The following is an 11,867-nucleotide window of genomic DNA, read 5'->3' on the forward strand; positions in this document are numbered from 1 at the left end:
TCCCATCCTTTTTTCGCACACACACTATAGGTGAAGAGTAGTTGGATTTTGACTTCCATATCCAACCCCAGTTTAGCAAGTCCTCCAAATACTCCTTCACCTCCTTATGTAAAGGCTTTATTATAGAGGTGTATGTTCGTCGAACTGTGGTGTTATCATTTAACCTAATGCGGAGCTGCAGTGATGGTATACATCCCACATCATCTTTGGAGAATGCCCCACTCTCTTCTCTTAACATTTTTTTTAACTTTCAGCTGCTGGGGTGGAGTTAAATGGGTGAGGGACACAGGTGGGTCACATAATTATTTTTTCTCTTCCCCAGTCTGCTCCCCAGCCTTTGAGTCAATTGTAGATATGTGCTGGGAGCTGAGATTAACCTCCGATTCAGCCTCAGTTTTTGTAGTTTCCTCCACAGGCTTGGTTCCAACTGGGTAAATGGCTTTAACCCGCTGGTCCTGCCCAAGAACAGTTCGTGGTGACAAAATTATGTCCTTTTCTGTTCTGTTTGTTACAGGGATAGTGACTCTTGACCATGTTCCTTTCTGGAGGCTAACAAAAGTTTATCCTATTTCCAAGGCATCCAGCCAGGGGGGACTTTCATTGGGAATGAAGAGAGCCTCTTACTGGCAAGGTAAAGCAGAGGTCCTCACGCCACATGTAATAATTTTGGTCAAGGTAGGTAGGATGGTAACTTTTTGATGCCCCAGCCTCACTATACCATCACTGCTCTGCGGGTCACTCATTTGAATTAATTTGGTCAGCTTCTCGGCACATTTACTATTAATGGAGAAAGCAGCACTCACAGCCTGTATTGTGGTTTGGGGTGGTTGTTCAGGCCCCTTTTTCAACAGCACCTCAATGACATTATAGACGATGATGGGTTCTTCTGCTGCATTAGCCTCTGCAGTGACTAGCATGGGAACCTTGAGCTCTAACGGGGCTATGGTATCTGTGCCTAGCTGGAATCTCACTTCAACTCAGCCTATGAATGGGATGGTTGTCTGGTTAACTGCTTTACCCACAAGTGTGCCGGACCCCAGGATCTCTTCTAGGCTTTGGACTTTTATGTGGGGAATATGTTCGGCCCTCCATCTCTCATTCAGAAGGCAGATACTACCCAGTATCCCATAAGGCTTGGGTTGCGAAGTCTTCAAGGCAATAACTCACCGTGCATCTTTTCCCAATGAGGCCCAACAGCTCTAAGTGGTGTTTGGGTGAGATGTGGCTGATGTAAATAGAGCCTAGCCCAGTCATTGCACTTAGCTGTTCTATCGTAGATTTCTCCTTGGATTCAGTAAGCTGCAGGTTTTCTGTGGAGAGGTGAATTATCGTGTGACTGGCTATGTTGACATTCCCCCCTGATTTTCTGGCCGTCCGACAGCCCTTGGAATAATGACCCTGTTGGCCACATTTTTCACCCATGCTACTTTCCTGACAAGTCTTACACTCCTTCTTTGTGCTGCGTGAGGGCATTCGAAAAGGTTGCGACGTACTTTGTACCATCCTCTTTAATTCAGCCATCTCCTCTCTCAACTCCTTCACTACTTCCATCCACTCAGCCTCTCTGTGTTGCAACTGTTTTCTGACTTTTGACATTAACTTTAGTTGGTGCTGCTTTTTCTGCTAAGCTTGCAGCTCTCAATAGTGTGTCCTGTAATGAAGCACCAGCTTCCATTTGCATTTAATTTACTTTCACCCCTTTACTACTTGTGATTCTTTAAAATTTTTGTTGTCTCTCCCATTCAAGACTTGCTGCTTCGTTTATCTTGTCAATCAAAATTTCATCCGAAACATTTTGATCATCCAGACAACTCTTCAGCTGGAATTTGATGTGGTCACTTAGTAGTCCAGTACTCACTGATCTCAAAAATGTCCTCTGAATTAGCTCTGGGCTGTACTGCTCATCTGAATCAACTTCTCGAGCAGCTACAAGGAGCCTTTCCTTTAGTTCAGTTACTCTGAACAGGAAATTCTGAGGAGATTTCCAAGCATCTTGGGTAATATTAACTAATCTGTGGTACAGATCAGTTGAGCTGTCTTCTTTAAAGTGGCATCTCAAAATTGTCTTTAGTTGTGAGAGACTCAAACCACACTTGATTTCCAGCATGTCTCTCAGACTCAAGCCAGGGTTAATTGCTTTCACTACTGCTTCAATGATTTCAGTTTCACTGTCCCTTTTTGAGACCAACATTTATATGATGCATGATTTAAGTATGATAATTTGTCTGTCTGCCCTCTCTCGCCAATCTAGCCACAGATTCTGAATTCACATTGTATTGTCACTTCTGGAGGTTGTATTGGTACTCTTTGCTCAGGGAGACATTTTGTTGTGGCTGTGACTGGCTGTTTTTGTTTCTGTTCAATTTGTCGCTCAGACGTTTCATTGCATTTTCCAAAAGCTTAGTGGCTGATTGGAAATTAATCTGCAGTTCTGAGTGTTGCTTCTGCAGGCTCTGTAGTTCAGTCATGCCACCCTCCAAACTCTTTTCAACAGTTTGTGCATCCCCTTCTTTGTCTTTTAGCCCACAGCACAAAGCTAACAACTCTGTGAGATAATGCCATGCTATATCTTCCTCCTCATCTTCGACTGTTTTCTCCAGTGCTTCACTCATCAGTCTTATTAATGCACGTCTCTTTTTTCCTTCCTCTACAAGAATTTTCATGAGTAAGCATACCTCTTTAAATCGGTCTATTAAACTCTCTGTGAATTTGTCCTGCATTTCCTCTAGATCCATGTTTTTTTTTTTTTGATTGCGTCTCTCACTCTCGCCTCCGCTCCGCCTGTTTTCCTCGTGCCGCTCCGGCTGTTTTCTTCCATCTCAAAGTACAGTTTTTCTCCGCGATCTCTCCTGGCTGCTAGCTCGCCAATATTTGATGCACATTTGAAATACGATACCATAGGCATGATAAAATGAAGATCCGGTCTTTATTAAACAAAACGAGCAGATCAGAGATCATAGCAAAACGTGCTATGCATCATTCACAATGCCCTTGAATCAAAGTACACAAACAGTTGTAAATAAAAAAATAACATTAGATTAAATTAAACAATAAAATAACAAATCCCCACATACATCCGTACATTCTTTTAAGGGGGGGGTCACAAATAACAAGCATAATTTCTGTTTTCCACATAAGCTGTAGACCCCATTGTAAAACGACGCTGATGGTTTCACTCAGGTGATTAACTGACTAATTTTTCATAGCTGTGTGTGTGTGTGTTTGTGAATGAGGAAACAGATTTATAGACTTGCAGACACACACGGCACTCAAACACAGAACCAGGAAGCACGTGATTTCAGGGAAAGAGAAACTGAAAGTGTAGTTGAGCTGTTGTGTGTTTGTGTCTATTCATGCAGTAGAATGGCAAAAGACAGAATTTCAGTGGATCAGAAGGATTTCTTGTGTCCAGTGTGTCTGGATCTCCTGAAGGATCCAGTGACCATTCCCTGTGGACACAGTTACTGTAAGATCTGTATTACACGCTGCTGGGATCAGGAGGATCAGATGAGAGTCTACAGCTGCCCTCAGTGCAGACAGACCTTCAGTCCAAGACCTGCTTTAGCTAGAAACACCATCTTGGCTGAAATGGTGAAGAAATTAAAGAAGAGGAAACGTCCTGCTGACTGTGAAGCTGGAGCTGGAGATGTGCAGTGTGACGTCTGTACTGGAAGAAAATACAAAGCCGTCAAGTCCTGTCTGATGTGTCTGAACTCTTACTGTCAGAATCACCTCGAACAACATGAGAGTTTCTTCAAAAGAAAGATACACAAAGTGACTGATGCCACTGGACGACTGCAGGAGATGATCTGCCAGAAACATGAGAAGATCCTTGAGGTTTTCTGTCGCACTGATCAGAAATGTATATGTGTGCTGTGTACGATGTATGAACATAAAAAACACAAAATTGTATCAGCTGCAGCACAGAGGACAGAGAAACAGGTATTTAAAACTAGACACTGATAAAACTGCTGACAATCCATTGTTGACACTCCTTATGCGTCATGATAATTCATATACAATGTTTGTAACTGATCATGACTACTGGAGATTGAACCTACAGCCATTAGTTATCAGCTCCACTTTTACTGGATTAATCAGTTCACATGATGATTTAGTGCCAGTAGTTTTCTGTGACATTAACTATCATCCATTTGTCCTGCAGAAGCAGCTGAAGAAGACACAGAAGACGCTCCAGCAGAGAATCCAGCAGAGAGAGAGAGATCTTCAGCAGCTGAGAGAGGCTGTGGAGTCTCATAAGGTGAGTCTGGAGAAGAAGAGAAGTTTGTCTCCGTCTCAGTTCAGACTCACTGAAGCCTGAATCACTGTGTGTCCTAACAGCGCTCTGCACAGACAGCAGTGGAGGACAGTGAGAGGATCTTTACTGAGCTCATCCACTCCATTGAGAGAAGCTGCTCTGAGCTGATACAGCTGATCAGAGATCAGGAAAAGGCTGCAGTGAGTCGAGCTGAAGGACGACTGGAGCGACTGGAGCAGGAGATCAATGATCTGAGGAGGAGAGACGCTGAGCTGGAGCAGCTTTCACACACACAGGATCACATCCAGTTCCTGCAGGTAACAGAGGTCTAGAAGAACAGGATCATAGTGGACTTGAGAAGATCCTGCTGTGACAGAGACTCACAGAGAAACATTTCATGAGTGTCTTATATAATCATTGCTTTTCCTCTCATCTGATCATCTTCTTCTAAAATAGATGCCACTTACAAATGGCTTTCAGCTCTGGAAATCATTTCTCTCAGCTCTTTCTTCTGGAAGATATACAGTATTTAGCTGTCAAACACCACTAGCGCCACCAACAGTTAAAAACTTCACTAACATTTCAGCTTTTTACCTCATTTTTCCTTCTGATTTATTATGTCATGGTGAAATCAGTGTACTTGATAGTCCAGATTTTGAGTAACGTTCATCAAAATTGCATCAGCTGATCCTCAAACCTGATAAAATTTATTTTTATTGGCCTGTAACACATTCATGAATTTGACCATGAAGACCCCAAACATGAAGTCAGGCTGTATATTAACAATGATTCAGCGTACAGAAACCAAACCAAACCTGAGCATGTCTTAATGGTCCTTGTGAAGTTTCAGTGTCTCTAACCACTCTAAAGTTATAAATAATGGTCAATCTAATCATAGCCTTTGAGCTGCTTTTCCTGAGCAAATCTACTCAACCCTACAATGAGACTCCATTTATGTTCTTAGCAGATGTTTTATCATCCAAACTGTTTCCTAAAATAAGTTCACATAGAGTGTAAGTGGCAAATACTAGAATCTGTAGCTCTAATGTGATATAATGAATATGAAAAGAATGAAGCTGATGCTGTGAAAGTGCTGGATTGAGGTGAATTACTAAAGATCAGTCAAGTCAACAAGAGCTGCACAAATCTAATGTTGGTGCAGGTTATTGGGTGAAGTGTGTAGCCGATGAGTTTTGATTTCTGTTTTCTGTAGAGTTTCCAGTCTCTCTCAGCACCTCCTGAATCTACAGATGTAAATGATGATCCCTTCAGTTCTCTCTTCTCTTTTGATGATCTGAGAGAATCTGTCAGTCAGCTGAGAGACAAACTGGAGGATTTCTGCAAAGAGGAGCTCAAGAAGATCTCAGACAGAGGTAAAGTCCTGGAGATTCATCTGCTCTCAGAAACCAGTCCATCATCAGCTCATATCATGGAGAACATCATATTAGAAATGTCTTAGTAATGGATGCAGGATCATGAGAATCACACTGTTCATGTCTGTTGATTTCCACAGTCACATTCACCAACATTGTTCTCTGGACCAGGAACAAATTCCTACAATGTAAGTCAACAAGAAAACAAGCAAAAAAACTCACTGAGTGTGTTCATATTCTTCCTGTAGAAGGTGAAAGAAGAGTTTTATAATTGATGATGTAAATGATGATTTGCACAGGATATCTGGTCATCTGTACTGAGACACTGATGATACACTGAACATGAAGAGTTGAGCTACATGAAAAGATCAAACAGATTCATAATTCTTGATTCTGATGTGTTTTATCTCCATCAGATTCCCATCAGCTCACTCTGGATCTGAACACAGTAAATAAACACCTCCGTCTGCCTGAGAGCAACAGAGTGATTACTAACACTGACAAAGTCCAGTCGTATCCTCATCATCCAGACAGATTTGATTATTGGGATCAGGTGTTGTGTAGAGAGAGTGTGTGTGGACCCTGTTACTGGGAGCTGCAGTGGAGTGGAGATGATGGTGTGTATGTATCAGTGTCATATAAGAGCATCAGCAGGAAGGGACGGGGTAAAGAGTGTTTGTTTGGAAATAATGATCAGTCCTGGAGTTTGATCTGCTCTCACACCAGTTACTCATTCAAACACAATAACATACGGACTCGTATCCCTTTGAAGACCATCAGCAGTAGAATAGGAGTGTTTGTGGATCACAGTGCAGGAACTCTGTCCTTCTACAACATCTCTGACACAATGAGCCTCATCCACACAGTCCAGACCACATTCACTCAGCCACTCTATCCTGGGTTTTATGTTCGTTATAAATCATCAGTGAATCTGTGTTGATGAATCAGAATAGATTGAATAGATTTGTTTTTTTTTTGCCAACAAGGTGGCACCGAACATGGCAGCCTTGGTTTGTTGCTCCTTGGTACTTTTACTATTTTTGTTTGTTTGTCCTGTCTTAAGCAACGTTTTCCCGATTAGCTTTACTAGAAACAAACTCCTGGACATCAGAAATAACACACCAAATAACTTTTTGCCGATGTATGACCATTCAAGATGTTTTACTGGACATTTTTGTCGGAGGAGCTGCGATCCTATACAAGTGCTCCAGGCGACGCAAGCGAGGGAAGCGTGCTTAAATTCAGACAACGCGGTTTGAGGACTCCGCTGCCGAGCATTCACCTGGCGAATCTCCGTTCCCTAGCTAATAAATCAGACGAACTACAACTCCTCACCCGCTCAAACAAGGACTTTTTAAACTCTGATGCACTTTGCTTCATGGAAACCTGACTGAACGGAGACACCCGGACAGCGTGCTACATCTAACGGGCTTCCAGCTGTTCAGAGCGGACCACGTCACTGAGTTGTCGGGGAAAACAAGAGGTGGTGGATTATGTTTTTATGTCAATGAAAATGCTGGTGTACAGACGTCACAGTTTTAAAGAAGATGTGCTGCCCAAATCTGGAAGCTGTCTTTATTAACTGTAAGCTTTTTTATTTGCCGCGGGAGTTTTCCTCACTTATTCTGGTGAGTGCGTACATTCCTGCTGATGCGTGTGTGTGTGCGGCGCTAGAACTGTTGGCCGATCAGATCACACACACAGAGCAGCATTACCCGGACTCTTTCATTATCATTCTCAGTGATTTTAACAAAGCTAATCTCACCTGCGAACTGCCTAAATACAGGCAGCACATCACATGCCCCACCAGAGACAGTAATATACTGGTTCACTGCTACACTGTTTTAAAGGATGCATACCACTCTGTCCCCGGAGCAGCTCTGGGACTCTCTGATCACTGTTTGGTTCATCTTCTACCAGCCTACATGCAGAAACTTAAATCTGCTAAACCTGTAGTAAGAACTGTAAAGAGATGGACTGCTGAAGCAGAGAGGGATTTACAAGCCTGCTTCGACCTCAATGATTGGAGTGTTTTTGAGGCTGTAGCTGCTGCTCTGGATGAGCTCACTGACACCATGACGTCCTACATCAGTTTCTGTGAGGACATATGTGTTCCCACCAGGACTTATTTAACATTTAACAATAACAAACCTTGGTTCAGTGCAAAACACAAACAGCTTCGCCAGGCCAAAAGAGGACACCTACAAGAGTGGGGACAAAGCCTTGTACAAACAGGCCACATACACACTAAATAGGGAGATATGAGTAGCAAAGAAAAATTACTCTGAAAAGCTAAACAAACAGCTTTCAAGCAATGACCCTACATCAGTGTGGAATGGCCTGAAAGCCATCACCAGCTACAAGACCCCATTCCCCAGCACTGAGGCCAATCAACAACTGGCTGAAGACCTGAACGCATTCTACTGCAGGTTTGAAAAGCAAAAGCCTGGTCTGACACCCCACACCCACTCTGACTGTCTCACAACACAGCCATCAACACCCTCCCCCCCCCCCCCCCCCCCCCCCCCCTCCCCCCCCCCCCTCGTGCACTTAAGATCTGTGAAGATTATGTACGCAAAGTCTTCAGCAAACAGAAGATAAGGAAAGCCAAAGGCCCGAACAGTGTCTCTCCAGCTTGCCTCAAAGCCTGTGCTGTCCAGCTATCATCTTCACATTGATCTTCAACAGATCACTGGAGCTGCGTGAAGTCCCATCCTGCTTCAAAAGCTCCACCATCATCCCTGTACCCAAGAAACAAAAAATCACAGGACTTAATGACTACAGACCTGTTGCTTTTACGTCTGTGATCATGAAGTCATTTTAGAGGCTCTTGTTCAATGACATCACTGGACTCTTACTGGACCCCCTGAAGTTTGCTTACCAAGCAAACAGGTCTGTGGATGATGCAGTCAACATGGGACTGCACTACATCCTCCAACATCTGGACAAACCAGGGACTAATGCAAGGATCCTGTTTGTGGACTTCATCTCTGCTTTCAACACCATCATCCCAGATACCCTTCTGAATAAACTGACACAGCTCTCTGACTGCACCTCCATCTGTCAGTGGATCACCAGCTTCCTGACAGACAGGCAGCAGCTAGTGAGGCTGAGGCAAACTCACATCCAACACCTGAACCATCAGCACTGGGGCTCCTCAGGGCTGCGTTTTCTCCCCACTGCTCTTCTCCCTCTACACAAATGGCTGCACCTCTACTGACCCCTCTGTCAAACTCCTGAAGTTTGCAGATGACAACACAGTCATCAGCCTCATCCAGGACGGAGACGAGTCTGCTTACAGACAAGAGGTTAAACAGCTGGCTGTTTGGTGCAGTTTTAACAACCTGGAGCTGAACACCCTCAAAACAGTGGAGATGATAGTAGACTTCAGGAGAAACCCCTGCTCTCCCACCACTCACCATCATGGACAGCACTGTGGCTGCAGTGGATTCATTCAGGTTCCTGGGTACCACCATCTCTCAGGGCCTGAAGTGGAACATTCACATTGACTCCATTGTGAAAAAGGCTCAACCTGCCACAGGTGCAGATGACACAGTTTTACTCAGCTGTTATTGAGTTGGTTCTGTGCTCTTCTGTAACTGTCTGGTTTGGGTCAGCAAGCAAATCAGATAAAAGAAGACTGCAATGGACTGTGAAGACAGCAGAAAGGATAATTGGTGTGCACCTGCCCAACCTTCAGGACTTGTACAACTCCAGAGTGAAGTAACGAGCACGTAACATCATTACAGACCCCTCTCACCCCGGACACAACCTATTTGCACTTCTCCCTTCAGGCAGACAGTACAGATCTCTGTGCACTAGAACATCTAGGCATAAAAACATTTTTTTCCCCATAAGATCTCCAGCTTAAACAGGTGACACAGAATTATTACCTGTGTTCAGTAATTCTTGTCTGTAATTCAATCTCCATCTCTAATTACTGCCTCCCTCTCAAGTACTATGTAAATGCATATGCATAATTTTTTATACAGCTGTATATATAGAGTAAACAATGCACAAATCTGTACTTAAGTCTTCTGTTCCAGATTCATATACATTATTATTAGTATTTATTGTTTAGTCTTACTAATTAAATGTTCTGTTCTCATGTCAGATATGTATGTATATATGTCTGTATGAATGTATGCGTGTATGCATGTATGTACAACAAGTTCCTTGTGTGTTTGCGCACACTTGGCGAATAAAGCTATTTCTGATTCTGATTCATGAGAGATTCTCCCCATAATGCTTTGAGCTGCATGATAGATCAGTAATGCCGAGTTCACACTGCATGATTTTCAAACTCGTCGGATCGCCGTTGTTTTCACACTGCGTGACTATCTGGGGTAGCATTCAGTTGCTGCTGTCACATTGCACGTTGGATCGGCGACAGGAGGTTACACACTGCATGACTTCACAATAGGAAGAATCGCTGACAGCTCTGTCTGGTCCGCAAACTACGTTTCACAACAAAACACACAGGAGAAGTGATAAGGAAATAACGCGAGAACCCACGTGCGTCAGACTGGAGCTCTCGAGCAAGACTGTAATTATTAAAAAAAAATATATATAGCCAGCAAATTGTCTGTGAGCTGATTTCCAGCTACAAGGAGAAAAATTAAAACAGATTATGCAGGAGGGAGATGCAGGGAGCAGGGATTGGGTGTTCTGCAAAGAGAGTTGGAGGTAAATCATTTTGCAGTAACTGTTATGCTGATGTTGTGGCTGGTCAAGCAAATGTTTGTGCTTGTTTCTGTATGATATAATTGTTCATATATCTATTAAAATACTGATATTCTGGTCTATAACTCCTCCCCGAATTTTTCAGTCAGAAATCATTTCACACAGCGTGATTGTGAATCGCCGACAGCTCCAGATATTTGGCATGCCAAATATTTTGCAGGTGTCGGTGATTCCCTCATATCACGTCTTTGATAATTCACACTGCGTGATTATCACTCACGTGAACGAGCACCGATTTGCCTCCGATTTCGGGCATTTGTCGGCGATCTCGCAAAACCTGTTTGGAGAGTGAAAAATCGGGCTAAAATCGTGCAGTGTGAACTCGGCATAACAGTGAGATGTTATAGAGTCTCTTCTTTTCTCTTCATGACATTAATACTGCAGCTGAACTTCTGTAAGTGAAATAGCATGTCAGAATATATGTGTGTAATATATCATCATATAGACAGTAAGATCAGTGTGTGTGTGAGTCCTGTTGAGTAACCATATGTTTCTGTGCTTTTCTTAACCTCTATTGTTGTTGATTGAAATAACTAATTTCGTTTTTAATGTAGTGTCATATGTTTTATTATGATTATCAAAATAAATTTTCAATTAAAATGATACACACAGTCAATAAATAATTTTCATTATTCACCTTATGTTGATCTGGCCCTTTTCAGTGTTTTATGTTCTTCTGTCTTCCGGCGTCACGAGCCACTGTTTTTATTATCACACATTTAGCTCTTAACCTCATTTTTATTTTTAGGTTACAGCTTATTAGGAATTTGTGTTACAGTTTTCCGTGACTGCTAACACACTATAACAGATCCATTTTCCCCAATTTCCCAAACCATTCATTCAATTCTTGAAACAAAAACACATTTCACCTGTTTTCACAGATGATCCCATTTGCTCAATGTTTTCTGCAAAACTCTACACAAAAATGCCCTCATTTTGCGCAGGTTTGAACATGTTCTCATTCAGAAAACCAGTGGTGGACGAAGTACACAAATCAAGTACTTGAGTAAAAGTACAGATCCGTATAATAAAATATTACTCCAGTAAAAGTACTCAGTTTTCAACTTTACTCAAGTGAAAAAGTACCGATAGATGAATGTTTATTTTGCAGTTTTATATAGGCTACTTTTATCATTTAATTTTATATTAGCATATATTTTTTTATAATCCTACTGCTAAAAATACCTGGGACTTTACCAAAATTACCAATAAGGAAATAATGAATATAAGGAAAATATAATTAGATTTTCGTAATGATTTTTTTTCTTCTCAAACCTTGTCTGTGGTGTATAAACACCCCTGGCCAAATGCATCACTTCCCACTTTGATAATTACTGTAGTTACCATATTCTGAACATCACATCCTTTCTTTTTCCCTCAGACGTAATCTATCTAGGTGGTTGAATAAAAATATTTGGACTTTATTTAAAAAAAAATACCTCAATTTAGCACTAGCAAGCTCGTTAGCTAGACAGCTAGCATCAGCTAACATT

The 11,867-nt window shown here is 42.2% G+C and overlaps 1 protein-coding gene across 1 annotated transcript; it reads left to right on the forward strand.

The window, feature by feature from the left end:
* The first annotated feature begins 3,363 nt into the window (after window positions 1-3,363).
* LOC107557621 (tripartite motif-containing protein 16-like) lies at window positions 3,364-6,658 on the forward strand. The gene is made up of 6 exons (XM_016241099.1): window positions 3,364-3,942; window positions 4,166-4,261; window positions 4,342-4,575; window positions 5,472-5,624; window positions 5,768-5,819; window positions 6,048-6,658. Exons 1-6 carry the CDS (start codon window positions 3,364-3,366, stop codon window positions 6,569-6,571), a joined length of 1,638 nt encoding a protein of 545 aa, XP_016096585.1. The 3' UTR covers window positions 6,572-6,658.
* Window positions 6,659-11,867: the final 5,209 nt, after the last annotated feature.

The sequence above is a fragment of the Sinocyclocheilus grahami genome, unplaced genomic scaffold (genome assembly GCF_001515645.1).
Source record: "Sinocyclocheilus grahami isolate Dianchi unplaced genomic scaffold, SAMN03320097.WGS_v1.1 scaffold612.1, whole genome shotgun sequence".
NCBI lineage: Eukaryota > Metazoa > Chordata > Actinopteri > Cypriniformes > Cyprinidae > Sinocyclocheilus > Sinocyclocheilus grahami.

Bases quoted from the DNA above. Each gene is read 5' to 3' on its own strand.
- LOC107557621 (XM_016241099.1), top strand. From the start codon at position 3,364: ATGGCAAAAGACAGAATTTCAGTGGATCAGAAGGATTTCTTGTGTCCA. The intron at 5,625-5,767 runs GACAGAGGTAAA...CTGTTGATTTCC, and splicing joins AGGAGCTCAAGAAGATCTCA to ACAGTCACATTCACCAACAT. The intron at 5,820-6,047 runs GTAAGTCAACAA...TATCTCCATCAG, and splicing joins CAGGAACAAATTCCTACAAT to ATTCCCATCAGCTCACTCTG.